This window comes from Penicillium atrosanguineum (genome assembly GCF_028827265.1).
Source record: "Penicillium atrosanguineum strain IBT 20685 chromosome Unknown utg000008l_segment0_segment0, whole genome shotgun sequence".
Lineage (NCBI taxonomy): Eukaryota > Fungi > Ascomycota > Eurotiomycetes > Eurotiales > Aspergillaceae > Penicillium > Penicillium atrosanguineum.
In genome coordinates this window covers 461198-478074 of record NW_026623140.1, presented here as the reverse complement: position 1 = coordinate 478074, position 16877 = coordinate 461198, and the positions used below count along the sequence as shown (strand labels likewise).

The 16877-nt window shown below is 52.0% G+C and overlaps 9 protein-coding genes across 9 annotated transcripts; 4 read left to right on the top strand and 5 right to left on the bottom strand.

Moving 5' to 3' along the window:
• Positions 1-602: 602 nt before the first annotated feature.
• On the bottom strand, positions 603-1324 carry N7443_009658 (uncharacterized protein; the record flags this gene model as incomplete). Its single annotated transcript, XM_056889714.1, has 4 exons — positions 603-764; positions 824-1007; positions 1058-1109; positions 1165-1324. 4 exons carry the CDS (start codon positions 1322-1324, stop codon positions 603-605), a joined length of 558 nt encoding a protein of 185 aa, XP_056736205.1.
• A 1111-nt stretch (positions 1325-2435) lies between these two features.
• Positions 2436-3256, bottom strand: N7443_009657 (cupredoxin domain-containing protein; the record flags this gene model as incomplete). The annotated part of the gene is made up of 3 exons (XM_056889713.1): positions 2436-2709; positions 2773-2876; positions 2924-3256. 3 exons carry the CDS (start codon positions 3254-3256, stop codon positions 2436-2438), a joined length of 711 nt encoding a protein of 236 aa, XP_056736204.1.
• A 1947-nt stretch (positions 3257-5203) lies between these two features.
• Positions 5204-6362, top strand: sonA (putative nuclear pore complex protein (SonA); the record flags this gene model as incomplete). Its single annotated transcript, XM_056889712.1, has 2 exons — positions 5204-5464; positions 5532-6362. 2 exons carry the CDS (start codon positions 5204-5206, stop codon positions 6360-6362), a joined length of 1092 nt encoding a protein of 363 aa, XP_056736203.1.
• A 473-nt stretch (positions 6363-6835) lies between these two features.
• Positions 6836-8811, bottom strand: N7443_009655 (methionine--tRNA ligase MES1; the record flags this gene model as incomplete). Its single annotated transcript, XM_056889711.1, has 2 exons — positions 6836-8624; positions 8678-8811. The coding sequence occupies 2 exons, from the start codon at positions 8809-8811 to the stop codon at positions 6836-6838; spliced, it is 1923 nt and encodes a 640-aa protein (XP_056736202.1).
• A 134-nt stretch (positions 8812-8945) lies between these two features.
• On the top strand, positions 8946-9515 carry N7443_009654 (Yae1 family protein; the record flags this gene model as incomplete). The annotated part of the gene is made up of 1 exon (XM_056889710.1): positions 8946-9515. One exon carries the CDS (start codon positions 8946-8948, stop codon positions 9513-9515), a length of 570 nt encoding a protein of 189 aa, XP_056736201.1.
• A 634-nt stretch (positions 9516-10149) lies between these two features.
• Positions 10150-11290, bottom strand: N7443_009653 (MYG1 family protein; the record flags this gene model as incomplete). Its single annotated transcript, XM_056889709.1, has 2 exons — positions 10150-11179; positions 11232-11290. 2 exons carry the CDS (start codon positions 11288-11290, stop codon positions 10150-10152), a joined length of 1089 nt encoding a protein of 362 aa, XP_056736200.1.
• Positions 11291-12034: 744 nt separating this feature from the next.
• Positions 12035-13419, top strand: N7443_009652 (ICE2 family protein; the record flags this gene model as incomplete). Its single annotated transcript, XM_056889708.1, has 2 exons — positions 12035-12556; positions 12616-13419. The coding sequence occupies 2 exons, from the start codon at positions 12035-12037 to the stop codon at positions 13417-13419; spliced, it is 1326 nt and encodes a 441-aa protein (XP_056736199.1).
• Positions 13420-14685: 1266 nt separating this feature from the next.
• Positions 14686-15310, bottom strand: N7443_009651 (endosulfine family protein; the record flags this gene model as incomplete). The annotated part of the gene is made up of 3 exons (XM_056889707.1): positions 14686-15060; positions 15141-15224; positions 15275-15310. The coding sequence occupies 3 exons, from the start codon at positions 15308-15310 to the stop codon at positions 14686-14688; spliced, it is 495 nt and encodes a 164-aa protein (XP_056736198.1).
• A 610-nt stretch (positions 15311-15920) lies between these two features.
• On the top strand, positions 15921-16748 carry N7443_009650 (SAM-dependent methyltransferase; the record flags this gene model as incomplete). Its single annotated transcript, XM_056889706.1, has 5 exons — positions 15921-16236; positions 16287-16304; positions 16354-16464; positions 16526-16644; positions 16692-16748. 5 exons carry the CDS (start codon positions 15921-15923, stop codon positions 16746-16748), a joined length of 621 nt encoding a protein of 206 aa, XP_056736197.1.
• Positions 16749-16877: the final 129 nt, after the last annotated feature.

Sequence of the window (16877 nt, the reverse complement as noted above, 5' to 3'; positions counted from 1 at the left end):
GTATATAATTACAATATTGTACATGAAATGATAAATACATGGTTTATTTATGTTTCCTCCAACTCCTTGATTCAGAGTCAGTGCGAGTCAGCGCGCGGACTAAAGGCGGCGCGTTGTGGGCCGGAGTGGATACACTGTGCTTAGCGCGACGCCCACTCCCGACGTCAGCCCATCTATTTCTACTTTCACACTGTCATACTATGACCTACGAGATGCATCTCCCTGTGGAAATTAAATGGTATTTCCCGAGTGACAAAGGACTGAAACGGATGCCGGAGCACCTGGGTGCCCCAGTCCCCGGGTCTTCACCCGATAAGTAAAAAAGAAAAGCAAAGTACAGGCCGAAAACTCGCTCCCGCGCCCTCTCTTTAATTCTTGTTTCTACATCCCAGAGAAACGCAATTGCAGAGTCGAGACAGAGATTCTTCCCGGGTGGGAAAAGTGGAGAGGTCAGTTGGTAATAAGATCATTGCTGGGGAGGGGGTCAACCCTTGTCGTTTCACGTTGCGGTAGTTAAAATGATAGAACATTGAAAGCAGATAAAAGAGACAGTAGAGGGGGAAATAGCCGGTGTGGCTGGGCCCACCATTGGCGGGGCCAATTTATGCCATAGCGGCTTCTTCCTTTGCCTTCTTCTTGGACTTCTTGGTGCTGGGCTGTTGTGCGGTGTTCTCGTTCTTCTGGTGAACGACCAGACGTGTCCATGACTCGTCCTTGTCCCACTCGAAACCAGCGAGGTAGGGGTGGTCCAACTCGTCATCGGCCTGGGAGTTTGGGTCAGAGAAGGTACAAGGTAATGATGTGGAGTGGGAGATGAGCTTACCTTCTTCTTGAATTGCTTGTAGATTGCATCTAATGCGTCCTTGATTGTGACGCCTTTCAAGTTCCGGGCGGTGACGTGGAGGCCCAGGGGGAAGTCCAGGTCAATCTTCTTGACCGGTGGGTTGGTGAGGAAGAGCTTGAGGATATCCTTGTCCTCGACTTTTGACGGATTGGTGTTGAGTTTCCTGGAGGAAGTGAGTGGTTGGTCGAATGGGGTGGAGGGAAGTCAACGTACCACCCAGTCTTCTGGGTTTCAATGGGGAGAGTGATTTCAATCTTCTGTTCCTCTGAAGATAGGGTTGGCCTGAGTCCGAGTTGTACGAGTATGAATGGAGTACTTACCGAGATCCTTGATGTTCCAGACACCTTCGGCAGCCGTCGAAGAAGCACGCCTATGGCCCTTCGTGTCCTTGGAGACCTCCTTCTCGGTAGATTCGGGGGCTTTATCGTCTATAGACAAGCCAGCGATGGCAGAGTCGACCTTGGTAAGTGGAACAGACATGGTGGGATAGATGGATGAATGATGAAGAGAGATGGAAAGAGGAGAAGAAGAAAAGGGAGAGGGGAGAGAAGAGAGAGCAGAGAGCAGGTGACCACTTTCCCCCGCCCAAGTCAAGGATGTCATCCACGTATGAGAGGCTTCGGTGATACTCGCCTTGTAGTACACGCTTTACGCATCTAGTGGGATCTCTTGTTCTAGATGTTCCTTCAATCAAACACTACTTCATTGTACGCTCTGATTCTACGCTCTACTCTTCACTGAATAGCATCACCGGCAATCCCGGCTCAGAGCAACTGACATCAGGGGGAGATGTTTGGCTCGGACGGCAACCAATCTGGGAGCTGCACCCCGCATTCTACTCCACCCGGACTTTATTTCAGCGATGACTTCACTTTTGCTCGCTATACGTATGGTAAAAGGTCAATCATGATCAATCGCATTGATCTGATCTTACCTTTTACTACACACTATCAAATCATGACTCGTTGGAGCCGTCTGTATATACAATTCCATGCTGTTGAGGTCAGGATCACCTGATGTCATGGGCACACGCGACCATCAGGCCACAAACTCACCTTACCTCACCTCACCTCACACTTTACTTCGACATGCCATTCCGTCATTCCACTTTCCTTGATACATTCCCTGTTCCGAGATCCGACATTCGAATTCCATAGCTCACCGCATATGCTCATTGTTCCAAGTCACGTCGATCCTTCTTTTGATGAAACCGAGTGGATCCGGTTCTCCACAAAATCCGGGCTGTTCCCCCACAGTCCGTGCACATATCACCACAGCATACCGATATCCCCAACCCCGGATCGGGCTCCATGTCCCAAAATTGGTCTCTGACGTGCTCAATTTTTCAACTTAAGCGAACTCAGCTCTTGCCGTTTCAAACAGGGATCAGAGTGCGGGTAACGCGGAAAGCGATCGGCATCCCGCATACGGAAGTTAAGACATGGATCATGCAGGAAGGAGACATTGATTACAAAAAAGCGAACGATCTAAATACAGACTCAAGAGCTGCCACCATGCCACCACCACACAGTTTATCAAAGTAAAAGAGAGGCCTGGTCATCAAAGAATGCGAACCCCCTCTAACCCCAGCCTAAATAAAGAACCCGGCCGTCATCAAAGCAAGGATACCTGCGACACTCACCCCAGTCGAGTAATTCAAATTATCTGCAGAGTTTGCGGCACTGGGGCTCGAGGCTCCCGCGCTGGTGGTGGATGACCCACCGGTGGAAGCGGACGTGGACGTGGATGCGGAAGACTGGTCGCTCTCTTTCCCGAGTATACCGCCTTGGATATTCGCTGGTACACTGCTGCCGGTGGTACTCCCGGCCGCAGTATTAAATGCGGAGAGAGTGTTCGCGCCACTACTATTGATGCGCGTACAGGTTAGTACCTCATGGAGCTACATGGAGGTCATGGGAACCGCTTACCCGGGGTTGATCACGCCGACCATCCCAGCCTGACAATGTCCGACCTGGCCGCAGTAGAACCAAATGGGTTTCGTGTCATTAACGGTCAAGGTGAAGACGGGGGGCTACTAAGTCAGCGGGTCATATCGCCAATGGCCTTCACAAGACGTACCGATCCATTACTGCTTCCCGTAACGAACCCACTAGAGAAGCTGCTGTCACTCAATGGGCGACACGGCTTATCAAAGGACGCTTGGGTCACTGAGTGATCACCTGGGAAAAAGTGGAACTCCACTTTGTCTCCAGCAGCAACATTGAGAGTATCCGGAGAAAACTTCAGGCCAGACTTGCCAACGTTGATTGTTTGAACGGAACTCAATGAGGAAGAGGACTTGGTTGTGGCGGCAGTAGTAGTGGTGGTCATGCTTGTTTCACCACCGCCTCCATACTGGGCACTAACAAGCTGAGTCCACATAAGGACAAAGGCACCAAAAGAAGTCTTCATTGCGGATACTGATTGACTAAGCAACTGTAGAGATTGAATAATTATCTTTACGATGAACCAGGAATTTGCCTCCTTCTTATACCCCCGATCAAAACAAAGCAGGTAAGCTGTCATGTCATGCTTACTCCAATCTTTCTACGGGTACAAAAGAGCTTGACAAGTAAAAAACACCCGCATAGCCCCTGTACAAGTGGTCAAAAGTAATTCTAGAATAATTCTACCTTCCATACGAAAGTATAAACAGTTCATCGCTCAAAGTGGAAAGTGTGCAGAAGCATTCTATTGGGTCCATTGTAGAGGTACCGGCTTCCAACCATGAGGAATGAGGCTATCTTTAGTTGGGTGTCAGGCAGCACGGATCACGGGGATCTAGAGTGGCCTTTCTTAAGAGTAAATAGACGTGCTGATGGGTCGTCATGCTGGATCCGGGGCAACTGGATGAGATGGGGTTTGGGGTCTCGTTCTCGTATTCTCGTTCCGGGGAGGCGAAGCATCGGAGCCCCACAAGGTTTGGACTCGGGTGCCTTCCTAATTGAGTATGTCGAAAGGCTTAGCCACACGTGGAAAGTGCTTACCGTGGATGATTATACAATTTGGAGAGCAGAGCAGACACAAGAGCAAGAGGGGGAAGGTGGTGAAGAGCTCAAGGGAAGGGCATGGCGAGGAAGTAAAAAGGGCCGAGGCGCTAAACTACTATAGGGGGGAAATGAGGGTCAGTATTCACTTGAAAGTCCAACATTCCAAGACTACCCCAAATGGCGCAGTGGCTCACTGCTGACTGTTTGAGCGCCAATCCGCAGCCCTGCTGGCCCTGAAACAGGGTCGGAGGGTCTAGAACCGAGGCGGGGATGGGTGGGTAACGTCCTCTGGGCAGGGCAGTACGGACTCTTTGTCGTTTTCTTTCTCTTGTTTTTTCCTTGTTAGCTCAAGGTAATAATTGAATATACAGGGTAGGTCCAGAGAGCTTTATCTACTGTATAATGGTTGTTGTGGAGGTGGAGGAGCGGTGGGGAAAGTGTCGCGAGTTCTTTAAGGCTTCAAAGGATGTTACAAAGGGGCCCCAAACTGGGGAAGTGCGCCTCAAGACCGTGACTTAAATACACAATTTTGAAGCCGGAATACAGACTTTAAGTTTTCTTTCTTTCCTCTGAAGCGTGTTCTAACAATGTGAACTACCTCTCAAAATACAGACCTGACGAGGAAGAGGCATCAGTGGACAAGTCCGAGGGTGCAAACATCCATATGGAGAAAAAGACCGATGCTTCTAAGTTTTCAGGAATATTTCTGGTTTTTGACAGACATTGTTCCTGATGTTCGACCAGATAGTTAGAGCAGTCCTTGAGCATCCGTGTCAAATCAATCTCTGGATCCTTATGAATGACGGGTCGAGATCCCCCCGCCCAGGAATTGTCCCTAGTTTACCCTAGTAGCTCCAGACTTTGGAGATGTCTAGACCTGTCAAGGCATACTGTCATTTCTCCGGGTCTCTTTGCCTCCTGCAGTCCGATAGAAACACACGTGATGCCAATGAGGGACGCGATACAAAGGGGTATTGGCGTAGGGAAAGTCGACCAGACCAGCTATACAAAGGGCCAAAAACTACATCGCTAGGTGATCATTGTGCAGATGAAAAACAGACGCCAACAGATGCTCTGTGAAATGGCAAGTTCATTGTTCATGTTGGGCGTATAGTTCCACCAAGGCGGTGAGTACCGTTTTTCTGCCGCAGTCATCGCGCATCTCAAACCGAATCAGTGCAAGCAGCAGTCACTTTTTCCCAGCTCTCCCCACGCCCATTCAATCTCCCTGCTCTGACCTCGTGCTCATCTGTGGAGATCTTCGATTGATCCTGACCGGTGTCTTGCTCTTCACCCTCGCCTTCCGCCACCTTCCACCCTCTTTGATACCCAAAACAGAGCTCTCTCGCGCACTCTCGCGCCCTTCGCGATGTCTTTCTTCGGTGCTGGTGCCGCCGCTGCCTCGGCCGGTTCGGCCAACACTACTGGCGACATCTCTAAGGATGTGCAGCTCAATCAGCCTCCGGAGGACAGTATCTCGGATATGCGGTTCTCGCCCACTAGCGATCACCTGGCTGTCGCATCATGGGACAAGAAGGTCCGCATCTACGAAATCAAAGGCGACGGTCAGAGTGAAGGCAAGGCATTGTTTGAGCATGAAGCTCCGGTCTTGAACTGCTGCTGGTCTCCAGTGAGTTTATTATTTCTTCCGTTCTGTTCACTTTTAAAACTAACCATTGTCTTTTTTTTTCCCTCAGGACGGAACCAAAGTCGTTGGCGCCGGTGCCGACAAAGCTGCTCGTCTGTTGGATCTTGGTGCGAACGGTGCCCCCGCTACCCAGGTCGCTGCCCACGATGCCCCGATTCGAAGCTGCCATATGATTCCCAACCCGTCAGTAGGCGGGTCACCGCTCCTCATCACCGGCTCCTGGGACAAGACCGTCAAGTACTGGGACCTGCGTCAACAGCAACCGATCGCGTCTTTGGAGTGTCAGGAACGCATCTATAGCATGGATGTCAAGAACAAATTGCTGGTCGTTGGTACTGCTGATCGTTACATCAACGTGGTCAATCTCGATAACCCGACCAAGATCTACAAGGCCGACCAATCCCCTCTCAAATGGCAGACGCGGGTAGTCAGCTGCTTTAGTGACGCTTCTGGTTATGCTGTTGGTAGTATCGAGGGCCGCTGCGCCATTCACTACGTCGAGGAGAAGGACCAGTCTGCCAATTTCTCTTTCAAGTGTCACCGTGAAACCCCGCCTGCCAACCGCGACATCTGCAACATCTACTCCGTCAATGCCATTTCGTTCCACCCCGTTCACGGCACCTTCAGCACTGCCGGTAGTGACGGTACTTTCCACTTCTGGGATAAGGATGCCAAGCACCGTCTGAAGGGCTACCCGGCCGTCGGCGGTTCCATCTCCTCAACTGCTTTCAACCAGACCGGCAGTATCTTCGCCTATGCTGTCAGCTACGACTGGAGCAAGGGCTACTCTGCAAACACCCCGCAGCTTCCTAACAAGATCATGCTGCATCCCGTCGGCCCCGACGAGACAAAACCCCGTCCTGGTACCCGCAAGCGATGATCGGAGAGGCTATTTCCTTTTATGTTGGTTCGTGATGGACGAGCCACTGGCGCTATGAGCATTTTAATGAACCTTCCTTCCATATCGGCGTGTATTGTTTAAAGAGAATTGCAAATGGGATTCTTCAAGCTTGATCCTTTTTTTTTTTTTTTTTTTAGATGGTGTCTATCATCAAAAACCTCCCGATTCCAAACTACTGATCCTATTTCTAGGGCGTGATGTCTAAACTTGGATAGGAAGCCCATAGTTGATAGGGTCCTCGGAAAGTCAATCAAATGCAATGCAACTCCCACTCTTTCCAGAACACCATTTCTCGTAGATTCATGTTGATATGGTAAAATGCTATTCCGTCGAGTATTCCCTTTCTTAAAACCACATCATTCGTCCCAACCGTGACCCTTGACCAATAAACATCAATGTCGTGCGCCAAATCTGCTTCCTCTATTCTCTCTTTTCACCTTCGTCGCTTGCGCCTACGAGGTGGGGAGAGTGACCTGGGCCACACCGTCGGTGACCTTCTCAATACCCTCCTCGCTCACACTGGGGCTCTCAGCTCCGCCCTTAGCGGTGGCCTCAACGCCGGAAGTCTTGGTGGCTTTCTTGGCCTGCTTCTTAGCCTTGGCGGCGGCCTTCTTAGCAGCAGCCTTAACGGCCTCCTCGGCCTTCTTGGCCCGCTCGGCCTGGGATCCACCGAACACCTCGCGCCACTCGTCGGCCTTCTTAGGGTCAATACGAGTGAACAGGTACTCGGCCTTGCCGATCTTGTGGCCAGCCTTGAGGGAAGTAGGCTTCCAGCCGTCCTTGAGCTCATCCAGAGTGGGGATTAACTGGACGGGGGCATCGAGCTGTCTGAGAATCGACTGGGTAGTGGCGGGCATGTACGGGGTGAACACGGCGGACAGCAGGTGGATCAAGTTCAGAACGGTACCAACAACAGCGGCAGCGCGAGCGGGATCGTTGGCGATGAGAGAGTTGTCCAGACGGTTGGCCTGGATGAGACCATTGCCCACTTCGGTGATTCTCATGGCGGTCTGGACACCGGCACGGAGGTGGACGCTCTCCATTTCCTCGATATACTGGCGTGTGAAGGTGGTGATTTCCTCCAGGTAAGGCTTGAAGTCCTCGGGCACAGAGAACTCGGGGACAACACCGCCGTAGGAAGCAGTGACAAGCTTGATGACACGGTTGACAAGGTTACCCAGCTTGGCGAGAAGCTCGCTGTTGTTGGCGTCAACGAATGCGCGCCATTCAAATTGTGTATCGCCGGTCTCAGGACGGTTCTTGAGCAGGTAGTATCTCCACACATCGGCAGACACACCAGTCTCCTTGGCGTTGGTGCCGAACACACCGATGCCACGCGACTTACTGAACTTACCACCCTCGTAGTTCAAGTATTCTGTGGCACTCAGGTGGTGGTTCATAGTCCAGGTGTCCCGGGTGCCGATCTGAGTAGCCGGGAAAATAACACTGTGGAAAGGCACATTGTCCTTGCCAAGGAACTGGTACAGCTTCACGTCTTCCGGGTTGCGCCACCATTGCTCCCATTCCTTGGTGTAGTTGGCTGTAATGGAAGGGTAACCAATGCAAGCCTCGAACCAGACGTACAGCACCTTGTTGTCGAAGTTCTCAAGAGGTACCGGCACACCCCACTTCAGATCACGGGTGATGCCACGGTCCTTCAATCCCTCCTTCAACCAAGACTCGGTGATGATTTTTGAGTTCTTCGGCCATTGGCCCTTCTCGATACTCTCGTTGGCCCACTTCTCAACCTCCGGCTGGAGCTTGTCCAACAGCAGGTGAATGTGCTTGGTCTCACGGCGAACCGGGGTAGCTCCGTCTAGCTTGCAGCGGGGCTTGATAAGATCAAAGGGGTCGAGGAGGTGACCACACTTGTCACACTGATCACCGCGCGCATCATCGTAGTGGCATCGGGGGCATTCACCCTCAACGTAACGATCAGCCAAGAAGGAGCCGTGCTGCTCACAGAATGGCTGCTCGGCAGTGCGCTCGCCGAGGAAACCGTTATCCCAGAGGCGCTTGAAGATGGCCTGAGAGATCTCGGTATGCTTCTCAGTAGGAGTTCGGCCGAAGTGGTCAAAGCCAATGTTGAACCACTTGTACACTTCCTGATGAATCTTGTTGTACTTGGCGCAAAGCTCCTCCGGCGTCACCTTCTCCTCTAACGCCTTGGTCTCGGTCGCTGTACCGTATTCGTCCGTTCCGCAAATGTAAAGAGTGGGCCGTCCACAGGCTTTGTGATATCTAAAGTTGGCGCGTTAGTATATTCTTTCACAGTGTGGGGTGTTGAGTCATACCTCGCAAAGGCATCGGCACTCAGCACGGAGCCAACGACGTTACCCAGGTGAGGAACATTGTTCACGTAGGGCAATGCGCTAGTCACAAGGATATTGCGCTCGCCCTTCTTGGGCAAAATCGGATCTGAAGCCATTGTGTTGTGGGAGTTGTAACTGATGGAGGGGTGCGGCGGGAAAATCGAAAAGTGGACATCTCGTGACATTACTGTTATCCGCCCCGCATATCAAAAATTCCTTTGTTCTTGACTCATCGTCCGCAATTTTTACCATGGAGTCAAATCTGCTTGATAGCCTCCTTGACTTGGAAGAGCAGTTCTATAATGAAGGCTACGAGCTGGGAGCTGCCGATGGGGCCAAGGCGGGGTACACCGAGGGCAGCGTCTTCGCCGTGGAGAAGGGCTTCGAGAAATTCGTGGAGATGGGCAGACTATATGGAAAAGCTTTAGTCTGGGCTCAACGCCTCGCGGATTCAAAGTCGCCAGAACCGTCCGAATCGCCATTGGGTCAATTTGTGACACCAGACACCCTCTCTCTCGAGCCGTCAATTTGCAAAGAAATGCCGAGTCTTCCGTCACATAGTGTGCGCCTGGTCAGAAACCTCGAAACTCTGTTGGAGCTAGTTGATCCAGCTTCTCTGGATATGAGCAATACCGAGGAAGCTGTGAATGACGTGGATGAGCGCTTGAAGGGAGCCGCTGTCAAGGCCAAGCTTATCCAGAGAGCCATGGGCGAGGGCGAAGAGCCTCTGGGTACTTCAGCAAATTCCAAAGATGGCCAGAAACCTGGTGATGGAACGGGCAGCATCGAGGACATCAGCTCGCTGAATATTCGTCACTGAGGAGATTCCACGAATTTTTCGAAGTACGAAATATATTATCGAACTTTTTTTCAAACACGACCCGGAAGTGAAACCGTCTACAGAGAACCACCAGCCTTCTCCTGCGCGCGAGTGTACTTGCAAACTCAATGGAGACTATCCAGTACTCTATTGCCAGGAAGACACGCCCTGGGGACTATTCCTTAAAGCAATCCCAGACTGGCTCCACGGGTTGTACACACCGGCCTTCCAAAATGCATTCCATCGAACGGGATTTGAATGGTTCAAAGGTTACTCTTTGCAGCTCTTCTGAGCCTTATCTGGTACATGTACTCTCTACTGGCTGTCATTTTGTCGAAAGTGGTCTATTTCCAACACTCCACCTCGATTAGCCTGCTCAAGAGGCCTGCTAGATGTTTCGGCACGGGCATCGCTGTACGCTGAGGAAGTTATGGCCATGCGTGCAGTGGAATATGAGGCTCTCAGCCGCCTTAAGTAAAAGAGCCCAAAATTTACAGATGTTCTAACAAAAATCTTGATTGATGTATCGGGGTAATCTTCATTTTATGTCATAAATAAATTATCTTAACCCAAAAACCAGACACAACTTTTGTCTCGTATCATCCGTATGCCTCAAAAGTCTCGTCATAAATCGTTACTCAAGACTGCGCACAGCCATGGCCATGGCACCCTCCCGTGTTTTGTGGCCACCGATGAATCCACTGGCATGCACAAAGATGGCACCCTCAGGGAGCTTGGGTTGACCGGCCTTCTCGGCCTCGGTGGCCATCACACCATCAAGGTCCTGGTCACGGACACCGCGCCAAGCCTCGGGGAGGGGCTTGCGAGAGGTGAAGCTGCTCTCAGACACAGAGACACACTGCACGCGCCACTTGGAGTCCTCAGCGGCGCTCTCGGGGTACAGAACATAGTATACCTCAACGGCAGGATCGATCTCCTGGCCGCTGGAAGCATCCTTCTCGAAGTTGTAGAGGTGCTCCTTCCAGGGGACACCGCCCTGGGGAAGCACGAGAATGCGGCCGGAAGAGTGGACTTCCTTGCGCGACTGGTACGCAGCGCCGACGGTGGTGCGGGCCGGAAGCCATGAGGTGCAGGCGTGGTGAAGCTTGCGAGCAAAGACATTGCCGATGAGTGTGCTGGCCCGGCCGAACAGGCTATCCTCGTCCTGGGGCTCACCGGGAGCGCTGATGGGATCGGGGTTGTTCATGTCATTGACGATGGAGGAAAGAGTGACACCACCATTCTTGAAGCGCTTCTCCAGCTTGGCAGCAGTCACTGCGGCGGCGTCGTAGACCGAGATACCGTTGTCATTGGCATCGACAGCCTCGACAAAGTCGGTGTAAAGCTTCTCGTAGATGAGGTCGACATCAGCGTGGTCCTCGGGCAGAGACATGTGCTGGGCAATGATAGCGCGGCCAAAGTGCATGTAAACCAGACCAGCAGAGGAGAGCTTGGTGTTGTGGTTGGGGAAGGTGGTGTCAAAAGTACGCTGGTGGTGATCATAGCGGTTGATGGCGGCGTCATACACACCACCAACGTCGACCACAGTGTGGCAAGTCTCTAGCTGAGCCGGGTCGCGGGTTCGCACAAGAGGAGAGGCAGCATAGGTGGGAAGCAGGCGGAGCATGTAGACCGCCAGAGCCTCGTCGGCGTGGAAGTGACCACTAAACCCATAATTTAGTTTGAAGTTCATGGGATGGGAAATATCGAGCTCACCTGTGAGTCCCAATCAAGGGGGAGGAGATCTTGAGCTTCTTAGCAGCAGTTTCGGCCATGGTGAACCAGCGATGAAAACGAAGCATATAACTAGAACAAAGAAGATATAGAACTGCGCAAGCTTATGATTTGCCGGGCTCTGGCTGGCTGCTGGCTTATCCGCCCGTCCGTATCGGGAAAGCAGGGCTCGACAATAGGGCACATTGCTGTCACCTGACTATAGCTTGGCTCGCTGTTTGCGGAAAACGTGCACAACAATGCGGTCAAGTACCGATACTTCATTGTATATTGCTATATATAGAGAAATGAGGTACCGGTACTTGGCCCTTTCATCCATTAGGTCTCCCCGTGGTTTACGTTCCCGAGTTCCTGCGTGATGTCGTTATCGACTCGATCTGAGATAAAGATCGTGGGCCTCAAAGCTCCTTCGTAGAATAAAATCATAAGGTCTAGAGCTGACGGCCCTAGATGTGCCGTGTGCTCTGACCGCCAGTCTGACCCCTGGTACATGTAGATTTTCAATTCTCAACTGGGATGCACGAGAAGCTATTACGATACCTTCAGGGCTTACATCTCTTGAGGAAGTGAAGTTACCCAAAGCTGTACAAGGTGGCCCACTCCACTCTCTTCCTCCTCTAGAACTTCATCTCCGGCGTTACACAGCAATTCGCTCCTTGACCCCTCGGGTCCACGTGAAGGGCGATAAGGTCAAAGGTTGAGAAAAAGAAAATTAGTCGTGTGCATTCCCCCCTTCTCCTCCTCACCTTTTCGCGATTCCGCTGCGCCCCCGCGCGTCCTCCCCGATGTGGCTCTTTCGAGTCTTCTCGTCGGCCGTCTTTCTCGCCGTGACGATATCGTCCATCCCTCTCGCTTTCGATGTCGGCGGCAAGACGTGCGGTCTGGCCTTTTCGCTATCCCTGGCCACATTCTACTTCCTCTTCTCTCTACTGAGGCTTACGACCCCCGAGCGCTCCTGGTTCCGTTCCTCCCTCGTCACCGTCATCCGATCCACGCAATGGATCTTGATTCCGATCCTGTTGATCTGGTCCTTAAATCGCTTCTCGGAGGATGCGGGAAGTAACGGCGGATGGGTGGAGCGCACCTTCAGTGCGAAGCGGGCGCAGGATAGCTCCGTTCAAGAGTGGCTCTTCGGTCGCGATGGTCTGGTCGAGAGTGTGACCCTAGGCAACTGGGACCGGCTTTTGAGATGGTCAACTCCCGTCTTCCAACTCGCCGAGGGCTTCTGCAGTTTACTGGTAATTCAGGCTGCTGGACAAATTACTCGCTGGCTCGTGAACCGAGGCGGACGAAGTGACAGCTGGATGGTATGTGTACTCTGGCAACCTGTGTGTGTTGCGACGCGAACTAACTTGGTTGTGAGCAGATCGGCCTCCTTGTCCTTTCGGCTACCGTCATCTCGAGCTCTGTCTACTTCCTCTGGCGCGTTCTTCAGTTCCCCGAAATCTCCAACGTGGATGCCGCTCTGATTGGTGTCTCCATCACATGCGCAGTCATCCTGTGCGCCTGGGGTATTGGCAGTGGGCGTGGAAACCCCGTCGAGAGCTCTCTGCTCTTTGCGTACATCGTTCTCTGCATCTATCAGATTTTCACAGACTACAAGCCCTCGTACCCTGTGGAGCATGCACCTTCACCTTCGCAGGCTGGCGATTTCCCTCCGCTCCCGCCGATTATCATGGCGTCGTACACCACGCTTATACACGCGTTATCCCTGCTGCCTTCGATCATCCACGCGGCCTTTAACGTGATTACCGCTGTGTTCAGTGCAGTGACACCATCAGTACTGATTTCACTCGCCTACCGACTGCTCGTGCTATATGCCTCAACACGAATTATTCCTGCCGTGCGCGAATCTGGGGCCCGCGCTCTTTCCCAGGAAGCCTCTCTCGATGACTCGGACGCGGCCGGTCAGCTTCTGGGCTTCTTGAGCTATTTTGCACCGACCATCCTTGTCGCGGTCTACACCAGTCTTTTGATGCAGCATTTCTCATCAACCTCCCAAGCCATAGGGGGCAGCGGCGAGTGGTGTAGCACCCAAGGCGCTGGCGGTGGTAACTTGTGGAAGTGGATCAATCTTGCCTGCACAACAGCTCTCTATGCGGTTGAGCTCTGGCTTGGAGAGCACGATGACCTAGACAGTGGCCTAGCCGGTCACTGGAAGACCGACTGAGCGAGTGTCATCAATGCGGAGTGAGACCGGCATGTGTCTGGTCCTCCCGAATCATCGCTCTCTCCTCGTGGATCGGAGACTTACAGCCTCCGATTCCAGTAAACCCGATAGCAGCAGTAGCTGGAAAACGCCATGGTGAGGTGCATTGCCTCAGTCAAGCCAAAGCACCTAATCTGGCAGACAGGTCGCGCTGATTTTCAGGAACAAAGATTTTTGGGGCTTGCTGATGCCATGTACCTCCAGTCTCGTTTCAAAATGAGATAGCTTTCTTCACGATACATGGCCCTTGCCCTTATCCTGCCTTTTCTTGTCCAACATCATACACGGCGACCTGTTGGACCTCTTCTCCGGCAACGGTCTCTTTGAAACCTGGCTCTTCCCCCTCATGTATAACCCCATCATTTCTCATGTACACGGAGCACAGGTCCTTTCCCAAGGGATACTGTACCCCAAGTCATGCCTGCTTCCATTTTGGAGACATGTATGTCTTCCCCACCTTGATGACCTCCCCCATGATACCAGCGTCAATCCTTGCTATCTTTTCCGCCTTGTCTTATCCCGATATTCTCTGGGACTTATACCCTCCATCTCGTCTGCCCTTTCCTTTCAATACAAACCTTGCTTCCGTCATTCCGAGTAAAGAGCTGAAAACTCGGTTTCGCCAAGTTCTGTACATAGATATACCTGCTTCGTCTCTAAGCCCTCGCTCTAGCGCAATCTTTGGGGACTTCAATTAGACATGATCTTTATCTTTATCTAGGCAATTTTAAAGAGTCCCTTGGAATTCAAAGGAAGTTCCTTGTAAACATATTAAACAAACGGGATAGATCGAGCATTCTGCGTAGAACTATTCATGAATACGAAATGGGTACAGCGTAAAATGCAAAAGACGTTGCTGTAAACGTTAAACAATAACACAAGATCGCGAAGATCGCATGGACTCGAAAAAACTATGAACAAGCCGAAGAATGGGAGGGATAAAGCCGATGCATGCTGAATGTCTCAGCAGTCAAGAACCGAGACTGACAATGGCTGACAATGGCTCGGTCGAGTCACTGCAAGTCTCCTTTTTGTAGGGTTTTCAATATGAAGCCTGCCATCCCGTTTCCACCTATCCTTGTTCTTTCCTACTTGCCCTGTCCTGCAGTGCATCTCGTCATTCCCGGAAAGATTCATTCCCCATAGCGCCAGGCTTTTGAACCAAAAGACCAATATCACTCCCAAACCCGGAAAAGTAAAATGCAAATGTGAAATGCTGGGTGTCGTTCATCGGCGGATGGGCATGCCCTCTCGGGCAGCAGGTGGGCTGACGCTGAGCTCCTTGGCTTCCTTGTCGTCGTCGGGGCCGACGGAGCCTTCGCTCATGCTGGTGCCGCGGTGCAGGAAGCTGCCTTCCTTGGCGGGGCTGCGGCTTTGGAACCCGATTGAGCCCGGGTGTCCGCTGATGCTACCAGGGATATGCTGGCCCTGTGCGTTCACGCCGCCGTTGCCGGCTCCGTTGTTGGCTCCGGGCGAGGTTGCGGTGAGGTGGGGAATGTTTTCGGGCACCGGGTGTCGCGACCCAATGCTGGTGACGCCAACGTCTGAGGCTTTGCCGGCTTTGCTGAGGGCGTAGTCGCCTGAGTCGAAGTATTTTCGCTCCTATGGTGGGGGCAGGTAGTTAGCAAGAGGGTTTCCGAGAGGAGGGGTTTGGAGCTGGAGACTGGGAGATTTTGACTCACCTTGAGCTTGTTCTGGAGCAGATCTTTCTTGTTGGGCATCTTGCCGTAGAGACGGAAGAGTTTCTGCTCCTCCGGGGTCATGGCCTGGATGGGTTAGAATCATTGTGAAGCAGAGAAGTGCTAGAGACACTCACGTTGATGTCCACCTTGTTTTGCTGGTGGGGGTTCATGGTGGCTGGGTAGGGTGAGGTAGGAGAGGAAGTAGAGTATAGAGTAGAACGGAACCAGGTGCGACAGTTGAAAGAGAGTCCCACGATGACTTATGCAATGGAGCTGTAGAGATGGGAACAGAGAGAGAGAGAGAGAGGGAGAGAGAGAAAGAGAGAGTTACGGGGTTCTATCGATAAGGCGCGGGGCCCGGCTGCAGTCCTGACACATCAACTGCGATCCGTTTCTGGTTAAATTCTTCTTCTTTATTTCTAGATTCATTCGCTAGACTGTGTGACTATGTGACTATGTGACTATGTGACTATGTGACGATGTTGCTGAGCTCAATCTACGAAACGAGTGGCTGAGGTGTGGAAGAACTGTACGTCATCAAGGGGCCAATGACTAAGTTGGGTACGAGATAAGTCTGAGAGTCCATGTAGGATTCAGAACAGTCCAGTTCCTAGCAATATGCAAATGACTTGAATGGGAAAAAAGGTAGAGAAGCAGAAGAAGAAGCTAAAAAAAGCCGGGGAAAGGGCGTAGTTGGAAGGTCGCCGCATCCGCACATTCACATTCCACAATTAAGTTTACATTGCGTCGTCCACCCGCTTCAATTTTTGCAACCCCGCCATGACTGACAAGAGGGCCTTTGTGGTCGAGCACCTGGATCCCGAATTGGGACAGTGGTCGACGCTCGAGTATGCCTGTATCGCTCGCGAGTCTCATGCTCTTGGAGCCCGATTTCTGCTGAGTTCGGTGCCCGCCGAACTAAGCGGAAATCTGCCCGCCGAACTGGTCGCCACTGAGGGCTTCGAGGTCGAGCAGCGCAGTGTCGAGGAGATCTACCCTAAGGACAAGGTCTGCCTGTTGGATCCTTCTGCTCAGGTGGAATTGAGCCCGGAAGATGGCGATACCTTTGACGTTTTTCTCTTCGGCGGCATTCTGGGTAGGAACCCTTTTCTCTACGGGTTAAATTTGAGCTAACTTGGTATCCAGGCGATGACCCGCCTCGCGGTACGTCTACAACGATAGACGGGGCTGAAACATCACTAATGGAATATAGATCGCACCTCGGAATTGAGGAAAAAAGGCTACACTGGTCGCCGATTAGGCCCGAAGCAGATGACCACCGACACCGCTGTGCGAGTCACTCGCATGGTCGTGCATGAGAAGAGTAAGACAAACTCAGCTATGGAACATGCTATAACGTATACCTAATACCTAATGTTACGCAGTTCCTCTCGAGAAGATTGACTACGTCGACTACCCGGAAATCCTGATTAACGAGCACGAGCGGACTGAAATGCCGTTCCGCTACGTGAAGGACGCTCAAGGCGAGCCGATCATGCCCAAGGTTCGGGACCCCCCTTCGCCCTAGGGTTAGCGCTAACCAGTCTTCAGGGGATGGTGGATCTGATTAAGAACGACGCCGACAAGGCAGTCGATGATCTTTTCTAATTGGAACACCCCAAAAAAGCCACCGTCAGGAATAATATCCTCCGAACGCCGGTTTCAGGATGGAACTCGCTCGGTTTGAATTCCAGGGGGCTTCAACATGTATGAAATGAATAGAAAAATGTATGCGTA